Source organism: Rhea americana, unplaced genomic scaffold (genome assembly GCF_003343005.1).
Source record: "Rhea americana isolate MKP2758 unplaced genomic scaffold, rheAme1 scaffold_33, whole genome shotgun sequence".
NCBI classification, from domain to species: Eukaryota; Metazoa; Chordata; class Aves; order Rheiformes; family Rheidae; genus Rhea; species Rhea americana.
Genome location: NW_028186457.1, coordinates 1,753,093 through 1,772,238, shown reverse-complemented (window position 1 = coordinate 1,772,238; position 19,146 = coordinate 1,753,093). Strand labels below are relative to the sequence as shown.

Genomic DNA, 19,146 nt, shown 5'->3' with positions numbered 1-19,146 from the left:
TTCTTATGTTATTACCTACGGTTGCACTGAGATGCCGTCAGATGTACTGGATGCTTTTGATTATTCTTGCTGGCAGCTAGGATTAAAAACAGTGGGCACACACTTCCTGATCTATAATGGATTGCCATGGTGTGCCAATAAAAATCGTTGGCAGGATGAATGGTCCTGCTTTGCTTGTCTCTTGTGCTATTGAGCTGCAGTGCAGTTACTGTTGTGAGGGCAAATACCTCAGGGACTGGCTGCCAAAGAAAGCTTCAAAGAACATGAGGATTTAATGCTTACAAAAGTGAGCAACTGACAGCACCAAGGCAGGGGTGAGTCAGAGAACAAGGAGTGGATGGGCATGGACAAATCAACAGTTACCACCATGCAGTGATCCAAGGAAAGGCAGATCAGATTGCTGCTTGCATGGCTGCGGCTACCTCCCCCCCCCAGCATACCAAYGAAATGGATGCCCATGTGTGAGCACATACAGGACTGCCCACACAAACCATAACAGCTACAACCCTGCGTGTATAGCCTGCTAATTGCCCCCCTGAGATGCGATTCCCCCTCAGAGCRTATCTGGTGATTTCCTTAGCCTAGACTGTGACATGCTCTCATTAGCTGGCAGAGTTCCTCCTTGTTTAACAGGAGATTGTTTCCTGTCCTCCTGACCCCAAATGACACTTTAATCTACAAGCACTGACTTTCCCTAATTGCGCCTTGACGGAGAAGGAGGCAAATCCCTCCTTCCCCCCTCCATGGACTGCCATTTAATTAACAGGCAGGTATCTCTCAGGATTTACAGCCCAGCTTTAAGCTGCCACTCTCTCTACTCAGGATYTCAGGCCTKTGATGACTCACTCCACTTATTTTTACATTTTGATACCTGCATTTCTGCTAATCTCTCTCTATGCCAGCTTTCTGGATTTATCTCTCATAGAGCCATGGGGAAAGCAGTTATTCCAATGAACTATCCACATCTCACTTTTCATTCACTTTCTGGTTACTGATCTCAAATATTTATGTTGTAGATGCCTTCATAGCAGAACAATACCTATGCTGGCACTGTTACCAGATTCGAGTTTAATCCAGCTCTCATATCTGCCCTATAGACATGACCAGAAATAGCACACACAAAGAGAGAGAAATCAGAATCAGAGATGTTTGGGCTGGCAGGATATYAAGAAGGCTAGTCCTCCTTCCCAACCTGGGATCAATTCTCCCCAACTTGTTCTTGGCAGATGTTTTTCTCACTAGTTCTTAAAAAGTCCAGTGTTGGAGACTTCCAYAAATCCCAAGCAATCCTTTCCAGTAGTTCCTGCCCTTCTGTTATACATCCAAGAGCAAAGGGGAGAAYAGTGTTGAGAGACCAGCTTGCACATGTTGTTCAGAGGGATACGACTTCTGGCACCTGAGGCCAAATCCTTTGTCCTGACGGTGGTGAGCAGATTCATTTCACTTTGATTGTAGTTTTGTTTCCATGGTGGATGAAGGGATATCCCTTACAGTTGTCTTTGCTAAGCACGCTGAGATCTAGAGAAGTCCAAAGAAAACTAGCATATTACTGAATGTTAAAGGCTGAGGGTCAGTCCTAAGACCTCTGGATTTTAATGCATGGAGCAATAGTCTCTGAGTTAACAGCCCTACTTTGAGAGCACGTCTTGAAGCAAATTTCAGACTGTTTCAAATCAAGTGCAGTTCATGTAAAGATCATGAGCACCAAATGATCCATGCAAATCCCACATTTGCACATGCACCTGAGGAAGTGTATGTGCAAGTGAGCACTTGTACCCTCACCTTTGACTCCACTTTGGAACGAACAATGTTGCCATGGCATTACTCATGCAAGCTGCTGTAGATACCTCTGCCTGGCAAATCCCTTGATCAATGGCAGGGACTTGGCAGAGAGGAGATCACACAAAGCAGCTGGGAAGGTGCCTTTGCTATTTGGTGATAGGCAGGATCTCTGGTGTCTTCTCCAGCTTTGAAACTCTAAGGTATCAGGCTGTGCCTTGCTGGGCATCTCTAGTGACAGGGTGTGCAAACTCGCCTTATGGACAAATATCACTAGCTCTTCAATGGACRTAAGAAATCTTAGAACAACCAAAGTTGGAACTAGCAGGAACTGCAGAGGAGCTCTGCCCACATTTCAGTCTGTGATATAGCATACCTACATTTCAGTAAACACTTGGCTTTTTAAACCTGTACCCTTCTGCCAGGGAAAACAAAGTGCAGGGGGAAGGAACAATTGGAATTCATAYAATTAATGTAGAACCTACAGCATAACATTCTGCATACTAAAGCTGGCCAGCCTGTTACTAAGCAAGACCAGCCTGTAACCAAACAACTGCATGTTGCATTAGCTGAAAACAGCAAGTCTTACAGAACTGAGTGTATTTACTGTCCTGCTCTTTTCCCATCATTGAGCATTTCTTTATTCCTAAATCTTGCCTATCCACCCACAGGCTGAAAAACAAAAGGGGAAARGGGGCTGGAGAGTGGAAGAGGAAAAAAACAAAATGCTCAGACTACACCCTAGTATTTCAAGAGCTGTTGTCACTGCAATTATCCATGAGAGGTTTTATCCTGAAGTTAYAGAAGTGGAACTAAAGCCCAGGAAGGGATAACAACAGGCTTTGAGCCTTGCTAGCAGTCAGGAGCAGAATTTTGAATCTCCAGAGGCAGCTTTGCTCAGTTGTGATCAAAGACATTGCAGGAGGCTGCAAGGTTTGGGAGAAGTATAAACAAAGGGAAAATAGCTGTTCCATAGTGAGGAATTCACTATGAATCTTCTCTGGAGCTGACATTGCTGCATCCATTGCAGTCAAGGAAACCTATAATTAATAAGGAATTAAACCCAGTTATTGAGTTCCCTTTGATCACCCCCAATTGCTGACTTGACCTGATCTCTTTGCAGGAAAAATCAGCCTTTTGACTAGTGCTGATGCAGCCCTCTGAAATCAGCAGGGCTATTGAGATGTCACTYGGAAAAAGATCTGACTGTATCAACAGCCAGGGAGTCACAATTCTCCATGAGGACCTCATTTGTCACTCTGTTCAACCTGTGCAGAAAATGAAGAGAAGGAGGACACAGGGAGGWGAGTAAACAACTGATCTCAGCCTAGCACTGCTCAGAGCTGCCCTTCCCCTCCACCGCAGAGCAGCGAGTGGCACCAGCCCGTGTGGATTGTGGCTGGATTGCAGAGGGCTATTGATGCATGGTATGAGAAAATTTTACATGGGGAGGACTCAGAGGGCTGGCTTCATGCATATACTGACATTTTAGTAAAATGTGTACAATGGCTCTGGTGGTCCCCAAAAATCACCTTTCCTGGCTGAATGTCAGTAGGCTGCCTGGCAGTACCGGCAAATGTGCTGCATAYGACAAGTGGAGCCATCTCTTGTGGATACTGGGTGAGTGGAACCATGCATAGACATGTTAACTCACTCCATCTGGACTCCTTCCCACTTCATTTTGAGTATATGGCCCATTGGAACTCCCAGCTGTGCAGGGAAGAGTGTAAGGGAAAGGACTGCCTTAAGCCATGATTCTGAGACGTTTCTGGCAAGGGGGTTGCTGCTTGCTCTTCGGCTGTAAAAGTCAAAAAGTTCTAGTTTACRGCACTAAGCTTAAGGATGGAGATGCATCAATGGGATACAAAGGAGCTTTCTTCCCCCCAGAGCAGTTGGAGAGGATGAATTGATGTCAGATCCTTAAAAAAATAAAATAAGAAAAAAAATGAGAAACCTCAAATCCAAAWCTATCTGCCTAGTTCCCTTTCAGTTCATGGCTGGCATGTTTTGTTCTCCACCAACCGTGTGGGAGGATTTTGCTTCTATTGACAGATGAGCTAATCAGTTCTCCTCAGCTCTTGAAGCTTTATCAAAGCCAGCTAATCATGTTACTGACATCCACCCAGGCCAAAGCTCTCCACTTCCATCACCATCCAACGAGGTGGCACATACGTGCACACTGCACCAACATACGGATCATTTTGTTTCCAGTCCCAATYCTGCTGACAAGAGGATGTCAACAGTGGCTATATGTACCAATATGGATAATGCCTGTCTGCCTCTCACCTGCCTTTGCTACTCCTCATTCCTGGAGACATGTAACAGTTCTACCAGTATCTCATGGAGAAGCAGGATGATCTCTGTAGGCCAAGCTCATGTCTGGTTACCAGCACAGTACTGGGAACTGYAGGAAGAATTTGGCAGGCCCAGTCCTATCCTAGAAGGATGCTGAAGCCAAGAGCCATTTGAACTCAAGCACCGAGGTGTGTTGYCCAGATCTCTCTCATTGGCACTGGGTTTGTTTTACTTCTGTACCCTCATTTCACTAACTACTGCTCTGTGAAGTAGTCTGTACTGCTGCTCCTGAAGGTCAAACTAGGAGCTGTGCTCTTTTCCTCAGGCGTGCTTCTGCATAAATACAAATCTACCAAGTCAAGAGAAATGGCTTGTTGCATTGAGTTTCTGGGATTTACACCTTCTGTATTTACACCAATTATGGAAGAAACCTGTCACAAGGACCTCTCTGGGACCCTCTTTTCTTCCTGGTAGGGTCATTTGAATCAATGTTACCTAGTAGCCTGTGCTTGGGTGGACAATGCTCAGGAGCACATTTGGAGATGGCTGATGTTTACTGGACTATTTTGSTAAATGCCACTTACAGTGACCTGAACTGATGAGTGCTTCTGCCATCAGGGATCACCAGSTATATCCCCCTTTCTGGCAAGCCTGCACTGAGGTTACAGCTTAGGTATTGGGGAGATACTGCTGCACCCAGGCTGTCTGTGGGCAGAGGTCTCACTCTCACCCCCACCTCCTCCCACATCTCCCTGCACAGCTGTCTGRCTCAGAGTTGCTTAGTGCTTGGGGTTTTCCCCTCTCTGACAGAGATCCTGGGCTGGGCCATGACTCAGGGTGGTTGGAACTTGCAGTTCCACGAGGGGCACCTACCCCTGCCAGGCAGAGACACTGGGCTGGGGAGCCAAGTGGTTGCATATGGATGACTTAGTACTGGTTGCTGGGTGCAAACAAGGCCCTGATGTACCTAAATATGGGGCTCTCCTTATGCTACTTATTTCAGAAGGGAAAGGAGTGTCTTTCCCATTGCTAGTCAATGGCCTCACGCTTCCCAGCCCCCCACCCCCACCCTCTCTGCTCTCTTCCCRCTTTGAAGAGAGATATTTCCCTGGTTTGACTCTCAGTGTGTTTGTGCAGTTCCTGCAGGTCTCTCTGCCAGCCTGGCCAAGGAAATACCCCAGGGCTGCAGAGATGAGCAGAAAGCATTGTAAAAAAAAGGTGCCATGAAAGAAAGAGGGAGAAAAGCGGCGGTTCAATCCGAGTAGAGCTGTACAGGCCATCTGTCTGCATGCCAGCTCCCACTCCTTTCTGGGCGTGAGCGGGCAGGCAACATCCACCATACCATGAGATGTGTTCACCCACCTATACAGACAATGTCCATGAAGCCGTACATTCCATAGCAGATCTGGAAGAGCAGGTCCTGGCGCTGCCATTTGGCTGAAGGACTGAAGGTTGACCAGATGAGCCACGAGATACTGGCGATGAGGAAGAGGGAACCCAAGATGGCCGCTGCTATCTGAACCTTCTCAATGACTGTCAGAGAGATGGCCTGCCACTGCAAGGGGAGGCAGGGAGAGAGGAGAAGGAACAGGTGGGAGGGAAGAGGAAAAAAAAAGAGATTAGTTACATGGTGGACAGCACTGTTTTACATCGTGGTAGTTGGAGATCCCAGAGCGCACCTGTGACTTGATATGTGTACCCTATGCATAGATCCTTTCAGCCAGTGCTGAAATGCAGACATCTCTGGGCTGGAACACGGCAGTTGTTTCATGATAGCATGGCCCCATGTTTCCTGACAGCATTTCAGAAGACGAAATGGGGAAGAATCCTGCACCTCACCAAAAAAGGCATGGATAGCTGAGTCAGGCTGCATGGGCTGGGGGCAAGATACCAAAAATAGCATCCCCACAGCAATGGGTCTATGATGGCTATCACAAGCCAGGACGTTCAGTTGCTACCAGAAATGGAGGCCAAGCAGCATCCTTTTGCTGTGAGCGGAAAGGCCCTAGAGAGCTGAGCTGTCCTTTAGGGGCCTCCAGTGTAAGCCATAAGCTGGTTTCTGTGCCACTTTGTGAGATCTGACAGGATCACAACACTAGATAGGATCTTGCTGAGGCAATGCATACCCCATAAAATGTGTTACAAACAACACAAGTTGCTCTGGTCAGGACTCCTTGCCTTTAGGGCGATGACACATTTGCGCTGTATTCCAAGGTAAGCAGCAGCACTTCTTCCTCAGAAGAATGAAAAACAGAAATAACTCTCCCAAATCCCTTCATTATGTCAAATAGCACTGTATAACCTACAATGAAAATATCCTGAGTCTGGACTCCTCTCTGTCATCCAGAATAAGCCCTCCCTACTCATATTTATGCTGCTGAGAGAATGGCCCTGTAAAAACCAAGAGCTGAAATTGCTTTCTCTAACAAGACTTGAGGACGTGGTCCATATAGTTGCTCCTGCAAATCAGAAATCAAATGCTTAAACAGGCTGAGGAGAGAGAGTCTCTTCTGGCATTGAAGTGGCAAGGCCACCTTTAGCTGTGTGACACATGCCCTTGAAATCTCAGTTGGACTGGCAGAAGGATAAATAAAGGTGGAATTCAGCCTCTTGCAGGCATAGAGGATTCAAAGGAACTGAAAAGCTTTAGCTTGGATTCAGCCCTCATTCAGTGTCCCTGTGGAGTGGTATTTCTGGAGAGCCCTTAGCACCCTGCCCATCTGTCAAACACATCCTGAGACAGCAGGGTCACCTGTTAAGCCTTGTGCCATCATTTCAGAGAGCAAGAAGGGAGTTCAGTTGCTGGGTCCCTCTAATGGTTGGTACTTCAGGAGAGTCCAGGCCAGCCAGGAGCTACCACTATTTTTGGGCTGTGGACATGACTTTGAGCCCTGCTTAAACAGCAAAAAGGATAACAGGAGACGTGCTGAGGGAGGCTCCATTACTACATTACTACAAGTCCAAAGAGCAGAACCCTAAACCAGATGCAGCTCCCTGCAAAGGGCTGCCTTTGGAGAGGAACAAACGAGAGCTTCTGTCTGATGCTGAGGTGTATAGTTGCATCTGGAAGGAGATGGCTTGGCTTGGCTCAGAGGCGAGCTGAAGTGTCCACCTCTGCCAGCCTTAGTCCTTAGCTTACATCCTGCAGAGGCAGGCAGCCTTCAGATCAGTTGTCGGGGATGTGCAGTATCAGTGAGGTGGCTGATACTAGCTTCTCTCTTAGTTGGCCAAAAGATATTATAGCCATAAAGCTCCTGAGCAGAAACAGACTGTATCCTGCTGAGCCAGGCCTGGGCTTAGCTAACTGCAGTTTCCTTCCTACCATCCACTGCAATGGCACGCCCAGCCAAATACAAACATAGAGCACTGAAGACATACAATAATCTCTTAAACAGCCCATTCTCCCTCTGCCCAAAGACCTAGTCTGCTCCATACCTGCACCAAAGGCAACCACACCAGTGGCCCCTTCATGCTATGAGGAACATGAAGTAGTGAATAACCCTCTTTCGAGGGCTGGGAGCCTGGTGGTGCCATTTATGATGGCAGCATGAAGGCCAGATACTGGAGTCCAAAAGAGATGTACAGCCATGCAACTCCTCTCCTGTCATGAGACAAAGCAAAGGTCCCTCCAGAGCTAAGAGGGGGCAGCGGGCCTCCTAGCATCCATTTCTCTCAAATTAGGATTCTAAGGATGGGACCAGCAGCTATGCAGTTCTCTCATCAGCACTCTTCAGCTTCATCCTCACAAGACTGTAAGCAGATGCAGGGCAAATCAGCAACTGGTATCATCAGCTCAGAGCTCCAGGACTACAGGTATGGAGGGCTGCGTATGGAAAAGCTTCACTTTTGAAGCTTTCTCCAGACTTTGTCTCCCCTTCCATTAGCTCTGGCAAATGTTGAACAAGCAGGAATGCCTTTCAGTACCTAGTGCTATGTGCTAAGGTTTTATTAGTCGCTCATGCTGACCCATATGTGCCTGTGCCAGCCAAATCTTTCTGCATCATTTCTTGCTTGAGAGGAGGTAATGGACTGGCCACTCACTGTCTGTCTGGCAAACTGCAAGGCTTGTGGCAGCAACAGGTCCTTCCAAGGTAGTAATTAAAGAGAGAAAAAGAAGCAGCAGCTGATTTCTACAATTAACAGCCATGTACAACTACTATCACTGATTTTCCCGAGACAGGGAATTAGGTATATAACTGAAACTGTTGTTATACTCTCCAATGGGACATGGCTGAGGGCATAGAGAAGTTATGCTCCTGAGTGCAAACTTCAAACCCAGCTTCCTTCAGCTAGGAACAGGGAGGCTGAAACACAGGCAGGACTGCTGCCTGACACTGCTGTGTTAGTAGCAGCTGCCGGGTAGTTCACTATGGTGATAATGAATGAATCTGAAGTCCTTCAGCCATGCTGGGTAGTAGGAGACTCTCCCCCAGCATCCTGCACTAAGTGACTATGATACACACAGTAGCAGTCCTGATTCTGTTCAGGAGGTGGCACTGGGGTGTGATTACCTTCTGGCAAGGAAGTAAATGGGTCAGAGCTGAATGCTGGGTAAAATAACTGCTTGCAAAAGAATTTAATGTTTTCCAGAAAAAATACAACAAATGTTGTATATCCTCTTTGGCAACTCTGAGAACTGCAATTTAGCATCACACCTAACTACCAATAACCATCAAGAATTGGAGTTATTTTTTTTCATCTTTTAATTCCATCCATTTTATTATACATCCTAGGGTAAGAGGTACAGAGAGAAAAACAGGGGCCATACAGAGGGTAAAGCATGTTACCCCAGTGAAAGCACAGACAGAAATATCCAAGAGTTGTTCAGAGGTGGAATGTGATGGTGAATTTTAGCTGCTAAAGGTGGGCCTGGTACATCCCTGCACTGGCAGTCTCAGGGGCTGATCTCTATCACAGTACTATGCCTTTCAGATTTCATAACAACTCTTAGAAAATCATCCATTCTCCTAATTCATCTCTATGATCTTTAAGGCCAGCAGACCAGGGATTTGGTGGGTGACCCTATTGTCCTCAGGTCACTGCTACAGCTGCAAAAAGAAGGGTCTTAGCAACACTGCGACATCCTTTTACTGGCACTTTTGAAACCTCCCAAAGCTCTTTACTTGAATGCCTGGTTATAGAGACAACCCCCTCCCTCCAAATCTCTAACTCAAACGTTCATGTTCTAGCAAGGTCACAGTGTCAAGCAGTCTCACCTTGCAGGAGAGAGACCTCAAAATGATCCTTTCTGTCCTCAGCTTATAATGACTGCCAAATCCCAGATAACTGCTGAGTTGTATTAGAAGTTCACCCTTAACAAGTGGCAGCTCACCCAAGTTGTCAATCAAGAGAATAATTTCTAGATGGGTAGAAAGCTCTACAGATGATCTGCCACTGCTGAACAGGGCAGAACTAAGGAGCTGGTGGTACCAAAAATCTTTAAAGGCTCCTATGGGATAACAGGAGCAGCTTTGTGAAATCTGCTCTTACAATGGCTTCAGAGCATGCTGAAGCAGCTCTCTGCAGTGGTGTGCCACCCTCACTGGAAAAAGGACTCCTTTCCTCCAGATCACTCTGAAAAAAAATGTCCTCTATCACTCAGGAGCTGGCTGGCTCTTCTCCGTTAACATGCCTCTTGGCTGACTGCTTTCGCACAACCCCCAGATGTGAAAGCACAAAACACTAACCTCTCTTGGACTGTTTTCCTACAGTTTTCCCCAGTTTCTCCAAATTGCAAAGTTATATGACCCAAATGCTTCAGAATGGTTTTGCTAGGAGCCCAGGACTGACATTTGCAACAATATCAGCCAGCGGTCAGGCTGGGATCTGTGCTTGCTGGTCATGCCATACTTGTTCTTTTGCACTATTTTGTAATTTACATTTTAAACTTGGGACAAGGCTGTTTCCCTGTTTGCTTCAGTGCCTCTGCTAAGAGACTTGTCTCTGAAAACCCTTGTTGGAAATGTAACACTAATTAATAATGTCATTATTATATTTAAGGCCTGATCTGTATTTTTCTTTGTCTGGCACCTGCAGTCTCCTGATATTCAGAAGCACCAGCACAAGCAGATCCAAGGCACATATTTGCCGGCAGAAGAAATCTATGTCTTACTGCAGCAACTTGCTAAGAAGACTTGCTTGCTAGAAAAGCCTTCCTACACTCCTCTGAGAGCTCCCCCATCCCTGCCTCAGGCAGTTCAGTTTATTTTTATTGCTGTATCTGACACGTCCCCTTAGTATGTATCATTAACATCCTGAGCTGTGCTAGTCAGCAATTTCATTTTCAGGCCCACAATCACAAGCAGGCAGTGTTTTTTTCCTAGAAGGATAATGCGGACCATTCCCAGCACTTCTTAGGTCTGCCTCTCCCCATGCTGCTGTCCCAAGGTCCTGGGAATCCTCTCTGATCACCTTTTGGAGGATGGCTTTTCTTTCTACAAATTCACCAGGCAAATTTATCCTACAGCTACAGTAGTTCCCTTGCTGTACATTTACAGATCATGTGGCTTATTCAGATACTKGGAAGGCAACAGGGAGGAAGAAGGGTCCTTTCCCAAAGCACCAGGGCTATGTAATGAAACACATGCAGTGTTCCCTCTCCCTCAGGTGCCACAGCATGTAATAAAACTCAGGTTATGGTATCTGTGTCCTAGAAAGCCCCYGTTATGAGGCCCATCCTATGATGTGTCTGTTGCTATGACTGCTCACATTGCTTGCAGGCTGGAGCTGAAGGGATGAGCTCAGCAGGAACCAACRAAGGTTCATACTCAGGACAAGAAATCCAGCAAGCTAGGACAACTAGGAGGTCCCAGTGAACTTGTCTCTGGCCTTTTGTTTGGGAGTTCAGGGTGAGGTTCAATCTCTTTGGTGCCTCAGCTGCATTTCTTGTGGATGCGGGAGTCTTGATGAAGAGGCCACAACAAGTAAACATTCATCAGCTTTTAACAGACCACCACTAGAGTGGTGGCTAGAGGAGAACTGGTAACAGATTCCAACCRTAAGACTGGATAACCGAGGGTCTTTGGAGCTGAAACAACCCATGAGACAGAAAGAGTCAGAAACAGCAAGTGTAATCAGAGCAGAAATTTCCCAGACTTTAGATGGTTGTAAGTCTGGAAAGACTGGTTCAGACTGGTCTTGTTTTTGCTGAAATCAAAGGATCTTTGAAAAGTGAATGTATCATCTCTGCAATCGTTACTAAGGAGAAGGATAGAGGAGATCCAATGCAGAGTCCTGTCATGGTGGATAACTCACCTACCACATGTCAGCACCAAAGAGCCTGCAGTGTTATCACATGCTTCCAAAACCTTGTGTCTTCAGGATTTAAAAAACTTTTAAAAGTCATAGTTTTTGCACAAATATTGCAATGAAGAGAAAGATTTATTCCCCCCCCCTCCACTATACTTTTCTTTGGGACTGGTAAACTAGGCAGTGGGAACACAGATGTAGGGAAGAAGACTCTGTACCCTCTGGTTTGCCACAGCTTATGGGATATTTTTGTTCTTTTGCTGACTGACTGCTGCTTGGCAGGATGCTTTCGATGTTCTCTGACAACCTTAATCCCCCTGTCTCAGCAGGTCTGCAATGTTGTTGCTTTAAGACCTTTGCTATTAACTCGCAGCAGTCCAGGGCTGGAGGTTAATTTATAGAGATTCATTCTGTTCTGTCAGAATACCCAGCCAGAGGCCTCTCTCTGGTATGAGACATCRGAACACCCCAGAGGTTGGAAGGAATCTATGTTAATTATATATGAACTGTGCTCCCCYGGCTGTAACTTCTCTCCCCACGTCATGAGTCTCCACACACATCTGGCCCATGCCATGCTCCTAAACACTCCAAAAAATATGCATCATGTGTCAAAATGGGCAGAGGAACTTGCAAATCCAGGAGAGCATGTGGGCATCGGATGTTCTAAAGTACAGCATCCGGATAGAACAGTTAGACTTGCTCCAGGGCCTGCTAGCTGCATGTGTYTGGCTTTCCAGTGGGCTGCCACAGGAGAGCAGGCAGCAACAGTGGCAGGGGATATGTAGGCCATGTTGCTTGTTAAAATCCAGCCAGAGCTGGAGCATCATCCAAATCAGTTTCACTTGATGGGAAGGAGGTTGAGTTCATGTGGTCCTTGCCTATGTGATACTTGGTGCAGAATAAACAGACGACTAGTTTCCTACAGCATTTGCSCTCCAAAACCTGTGACTGAGAAATTCAGAGCTTTCTAATAAGAATGAAATTGGGCACAAATTCCAGCAGACCCGGAGAAGAAAGGCCAGGGATTATTGCTTTACTTACAGGCATGCTTTTATGTCTGGGTGGAGCCTGTTATCTATATGCAAGGTGAGAAATGAGCAAAAGGGAGGCCCTTTCCAGTTACACACTATTACAACAACAATTTGTTATGGCACAGAGTGCCAGAGTACTGCCATCCCCTGTCCCTTTCCCAGTTTTGGAGAATAGAGGGAACCACAGAGGAATGAGGGAGACCCTGGTGGCATGCTTGATGCTGGGCTACCCGAGCCCTTAGCCCCTTAGTCCTCCTGGAAAGTCCAGGCATTGTACATTAACAACTGCCTGGAGGATTTCTCGTGCTAGTGCTGGTGTAGCATCTGCTTCCTGGAAATGGCTTTGTGCTCACACTACACAGGCGCCTGCGCATGCAGCYGTAACTCTACACACACTGCATTTATTCCAGACCAAGTAGCTTTCCACTCCAATTGCTCCTTGCCAATTCTCTTAGCATTTCTATCAGAAACGCTTTGAAGCCTAAGGCAGAAACATGAAGCCCTCAGAGCTCAAGGTTTACATGGTCCTCTGGAAATCTGTCTCTCAGAGCTACGCTTTGTGACTCAGTTACTTCTGCTGGTCAGTTTTTAGGTTTGTTGCAGAGGCCAATAGATTAGGCCACTTTCAAAGAGAGAAGCCTAAAAAGAGCAACCATTTGTGCAAACATTTGAAACGTGCATGTGGGAGGGTGGCTTGTCTGTGAATAGCTCTAGCAAATCTTGGCCAGTGAAGAGCAGGTGGAAGTCCCTGACCTGTTGCCCTGAGCCGTATAAAGGGGTAGGACATTTAGAGGTCATATAGTATAGGCAGTGCTGGTTACATTCACACTCACAAATCTGTACCTGTGAGCCTTCGACACTGTTCAGCATCACAGTCCTGATCTGAGACACATGAAGCATTAGGGCACTCATGGACCAGCTTTCCAGAAATAAACAAATGCTGCTTTGTCCAAATCTTTCCTCCTGTTTTTAAATCTGGTCTGAGTTACTGAAGCCAAGAAATTAAAACACCACAGTCTGGGGTTTGGGATGAAACTGCTGATCTGTTTAGACCACAGCACGTGGAAAATTGAATCAGAAGTTTTAGAGCAGGGAGTCTTTTTTTTTCCTCCTCATAAAACTTCCCCATGAAAGCTCACTAATTTTGCCACTTCAGTTATGTATGGATTCCTAAAGAGCTGTGCCCGTTTCCTTATCATGTTTAGTGACCTTAGGATTGAAAAAAGACAGTGGCAGTAGTTTGGAGGAGAGATCAAAGCTTTACATTACCCTCTTCTCTCCACTAAAATGGGGTTGCAGCTCCCTTGTAAGGTCTTTGCCTCCTGTCAGAGAGCATCAGGATCATCAGAGAACCAAAGCCTCTCAGACAGGTRCTGGACAGAACAACATCCTTATAGACAGTCTAAACCATAGCATGCTGCTGTAATATCTCTCCAGTCCAGATGATGCTAATTAAGCAGAAGTACCTGAATCTAATGGGCTTCCTTACCTCTGAGGCACTMATGGTACTCAGCAAAGGCTTGCAGCAATTAGCCCAGCTTCAGGTGTTGTCCCAGCAATAAATCAATAGCTGTTAAGGATAAATTATCCAGTTTTTAACATTCACACAGTTCTCCCCATCCCAAATCTTGACTTTCAATTGCTAACTTGCATGGGGTTTAATAAACCTCAGTGCTTTTGAACTCAGAAAAGAAGGTCTTCCGATGCTTTACCTGTTATGTCTGTCTCAGTGATCTGCAAATGATCACTGAGAATCAGGCTTAAAGAGACCAGAGCATCAGCTCCAGCTTCCTCACTGCCAAGCCAGGATGTATTTGCTTGTGGGTGAGCAGTAAAGCAAAGAGGTTTGCAGGATCAGAAGAGAAGCTAGAAGAGTCCTCCATCCCTCGTGCCAACACAGAAGAGTCCCAGGAGGAGGAGGTTGGAGTTAATGGCACAACCCTAAACAAGTGGGTTTGCAAGATTCTGTTTTGCTGTAGCTTGTGTCCTGTAGGAGATCCCTTAATTCCTTTGAATTCTTGTCACCCATCTGCCCCTGGGGGGCATCTGCAGTCTCCAGTGGATGAACACATCTGAAAAGCTATGACAGGTTACAATACTATCATAGTCACACAACTTTTCATGCAGGAAGAAAACGAATGCAGAAATTGTCAAAGGAGAGGAAGAGCAGTCTCCCAGGAGCATTCCCCTGCTTACTCCCAAGCAGAACATGGGGCCTCTCTGGACCAGCCCCTGACAAACCTTTCTATAGGGCTCAGATGAAAAGATCACTGTGCACAGGGAAGAAAAAACCACACAGGTAAAATCCAGTTGCTCCCAGAAACAAAGATAGAAACTAGAATAAATAGACTTTGAAATATCTCTAGTACCTTTACCTGCAGAGGGTTCTTTGTGCTTATGGCAATGACGTGATACTTGTAGTAACACAGCTCACAGCTCCAGCAGCCTCTCTCGCTAATCCATTTGATCAGACATGGCTGGTGTGTGCATTTCACCGATCCATCGCATCGACATGGGCTCAACAACTCCCCCTGAAACAGAGAGACAGCGTCAGCAAGGCTCCCCTCCTCCCACAGCAACTGAACATGGCACAGCATGGTACAGCTAGGCAACCACATGCAGAAGCAGATGCCAGCCTAAGTATTCCCATCTTCTGCTCATTTGCCGTATGTCTCCTTTTACCTGACTTAGACAATCGTGCTGTGTCCATCAGTTTTCCCTGTAATAATTCCTGGCCAATCTGAACAGAGTTTGACAGAGATGTAGAGGTCTCAAAGATTGAGGTCCTACGATTTTTCAGAAAGAGATGGGTGGGTAGATGAGAAACACCCAGTATCACTACTGAAGAAAAAGCTAGTTGAATACAACTCTTATTAGACCCAGAGAATCCACCCTAGACTGCAACAAGCAAACACAGTTGTGTCAGAAACTGCACACTGCTGTTTCACTGCTCAGACCTCCCGCTCTCTGCAACTTTTCTTTTAAAAATATTCCTGGTGGGGAAAGGCTGTAGACAGACTCTGCTGGAGACTGGTGTCCTACTCAGCCCACAACAGCTTCCTTGAAGTGAAGCAGGCAACAAGGAAGAGCATAGACACTGTGGCCTTTGGTCTTTCTGTGCGACTGAGTCATGCCAGACATGGTGGTGCTGTTCCTCTCCTGGAGCTGGACCGAGCCCAGCACCATGCAGTACCTTCCAGGAATTGCCAGGTGGTAGATGTTTGCAGTGCTAGACGCAAGTCTCTCTTTCTGAATGCTCCTGGACCGAGAGGAGTGAACCTGAACGTGAGTGTCAAGCATGTGCTCTGGATCCAGGTCTTTGTACCCATAACTCAACAGGGAGAAGGTCCTCAAATTACACACCCMCCATCCACTTCCCCTGAGACAGCCCATTTCAGAAAAAGAGTCTTATACATGGATATATTGTGAGTCRGGCTACTTCCACTCTAGAAACAAGCAAGATGAAAAACAATCTATGTCCCAGTCTGTGACACATGCACACATTTATGAGTAGCGACCAAAGTATCCACCCTCCTGGATCTCTCTCTTGTTTCTGGTATAGCTTTAAACAGTGTCCAGGAAATCTCTATATTATTCTGATCCAAATTCTATAATCCTGTTCATCACAGGACTAAATTCACTTCTGTACACACCAGCTCAGGAGCTCATTCTACAGTCAAATGACTGTCACTTATGATGATGATTTGCCATCACTTATTTAGGGAAAAATAGAGCCATTACATTTTACTTCACACCTCTTAATGTTTAAAAGCTATAATATGGACCCCAACAGGGTATTTAGCCTAATCCAGAGTTTTAAAAGCTTTAAAGCTAGGAGTGTCTACAGGATGGAAAAGGGTGGCACCATAATTTCAGTGCTGGGGAGAGGATGCTTCCTCCTTACCCCTAGATCAAACCCTTGTTCTCCYTACTGTTACTGCTCATGGTGCACCAGGAAGACAGAGCCTGGGGACTGAGGCTGCAGGACACAGCACAAGATGTCCACCTTAGGTTGCCTTCCATTAGAAGAACAGATCCAGCTATTGCTAAACCCAGGGGAAAACTGCCTTAGATTTCAGGGATCTACATTAGGTTTGAAGACCCAATGAACAGAGAGCCACACTGGGTAAGAGTGATACTTTTGTATATGAAATCTAATGCAAAAGCATTAATCATTCCATTTGCTTCAGCTAGGCGACCTGAAAATGTCATTTTTGTAAAATTTTAGCAAAACTGTAAATAAGTTTATGCTACAAAGCCAGACTCCACTCTACATGTCACTAATTTTCATTACACACTGGAGGGGATGCGAAGGGAGGTCAATGGAGCAAGTAGGGTTTTAGGATTTCTRGATTTTTTTTTCCATCTGGAAAGGTGTGATAGGACAAGACAGGTCTATCTGGAGAAGGAAAATGGGAAACCATTAGATAGGAGGAAGGTGTGTGAGAAGGAGGAGCACTGATGTTTGATATTCAAACTGTCTGTGCAAGGTGTAACTGGAGGAGCTGGAATTCTGTTGTGTGTGTTTGTACCCTTTGCTGGGGTYGTGATAGAAAAGCATAAGTACCAGAAGAAACTTATGTGAACACTTGATGCCAGCTAGAAGGCAAACAGAGAGGGATCAGGGCTTAGCACAGCATTCCCTCTCCCTCACCAGCTAAGCCTCTGCCTGCTGCATGCCCCTCTGCTCTGAGCTCTTGGGGGAAGTAGGGCAAGTGAAGTCCAGCTGGGAGGCAAACTCACACGTCATTTTTCCAGGCATCACCAGCGGTTCCCCTCTGAAAGATATCATGGCCAGCCTGGTACAAGCATTGCTGCTTCGTGGCTCTGGCCTAGGATCATTTTCTCGATCCTCCTTGCTTTGCCAGCCTTGTATTTTGATGTGCTTCACTCCTCAGCGCACGAGTTTGATCCCAACACCTATGGCRTCCCCAGCTCTGCAGCATCCCTGCCTTTCTGCCTCACCACACACCAGTGTCTCCTGCAGGGCTTAAAAGTGAATGACCTGGGTTTTGCTTAAAAAGCAGCAAAAGCACTGATGATGCAGGATCAAGAATGAGGYGGAAAGGAGCAAACAAACAGTGACAACCTCCAGGCAGAGGCAGTGGATAAAAGCTGTAGTTGTAGCCTGCATTGTGCAGAGGGGCAGGGGAGAGACTCATTGTAGGTTCTTTGGCTCTGTAATAAATGAACTGACAATATCTGAGCTCTTTTCTTCAGAGGCAGAAGATGTCCACATGTTTCCCACACTGCCGTGGGGACCCAGACCCCTTTCATAATCAGGAGTCTGTAACACAGATAGTCCTGCTGTCTCCCGCTATGACTCAGGACTGAATTGTGGAGTTTGGAACCCCCAATTTCTTGCTATTTTGCAAATCCAGCAAAAACATGATTTATCGCCATTTTCTCCAGTCATGTGAAATATTATATCTTTGTGTGTAGTGCACAGCTATTTTTGCATACCGTGAAGCCCAATTCTGTACACAGCAAGCATTCATAAAAAAGTGCCAAATGCACACGCATACACATGCACTTACGTACCACAGGAAAAATAAACACCAAGGGCATATTAAAGGAATAAATTCTTAGTAGAGTAAAGGAGAAATTCTCATCGCTGACTGCACAGTGAGCTCAGGAACAGTCCGCCAGCTGTGATTAATGCATGAAGGATTCACTTTGCAGAGACCTCTGCTAAAAACCACACACACAAAAGCAAGACTAAAATGAGACACAGATCACAGCAATTAGGGATGGAAATTACACCCCCAATGTCCATTTTTTGTCAGTTTGTAGAAGATAGTTCTGCACAAAATATCCTCCAGTGCTCAAGCAGCAATGTTCCCACCAATTCCCTTTCGAACTATTCTCCAAAGGCCCTTTGAAGGGAGGGAATAATTCCCAACACTTATTTTTGCAATTTTCCTTTGTTCAATTACATCCTGTCATTCAGATCAGCCTAAGCAATATTTCTGCTTTGCCAGCAACTAGTGGAGAAATGCTCCCTGGCTGCAGCTTTTAATAGATCCTCAGCTTGCTCTGTACCATCTTGTTTCCCCTTAAACAACCAAGAGGGCTTTGGACTCAGAGGCATCTCCCTCATGTTTTGTTATCCAGGTTTAAATCAGGGTATCAAGGGTGGTAAAACCAATGTTAACTGAAAGGGAATCAGGGCCCCAGATTCAACTATTACCCTGCCAACATATGGATAAAATACTGCTTGGTGGCTCAGATGCTGAGCTCTGAAAGGCCATGTGGGCCCCATCACTSGGAGAATATTGTCCCTGCTAATGTTTAGCCCAGCCATGCCTCCTGCCTAGCCCATGTGTGAGATCTCCTGGGGTCCCCCTCCACTGCCTAAATGAACTGGCGGGGACAGAACCGTCCTCATTTAGGAGTTTCTATGACTTTGCCAGAAATCAGCGCATGGGCCTAATTCTGCCAGCTGCCTGAAATTAACTGGAAAAGCAGTTGCCTCAGAAAGCAGCCTTTTCAGATAACTGCAGACAAACAGGAATGATATTGCTGGAGATGAACTGGGAGTCTGGGTTTGTTCCAGCCCTGTCCTCTCTTTATGAAATCCCAATCTGTGTCCATTGCAATACGTCAAAGTGGGTAATGATTATCTGGGCCCTGCTATTTTAAGCCTTCTGGGAGGGGTTCTGAGGAGGGATGGAAAAAATTATTGCTAATGTGAGCTTCTGATGCTTGGTATATCCAGAGAGAAAATAACTATATCAGGATCAGCATACTGATACTGGTGTTTTACCCAGCCATTTTATTTGCTATTTAACAG

The 19,146-nt window shown here is 46.1% G+C and overlaps 1 protein-coding gene across 1 annotated transcript in view; it reads right to left on the bottom strand.

Moving 5' to 3' along the window:
• MARCHF4 (membrane associated ring-CH-type finger 4) overlaps window positions 1-19,146 on the bottom strand; it is a 109,922-nt gene that overhangs the window by 18,841 nt on the left and 71,935 nt on the right. Inside the window, exons 3-4 of the mRNA XM_085311050.1 lie at window positions 14,729-14,884; window positions 5,437-5,629 (exon numbers count right to left, since the gene is read on the bottom strand). Coding sequence (XP_085167176.1) covers window positions 5,437-5,629; window positions 14,729-14,884 — 349 coding nt within the window. The remainder of the gene's footprint in view (window positions 1-5,436; window positions 5,630-14,728; window positions 14,885-19,146) is intronic.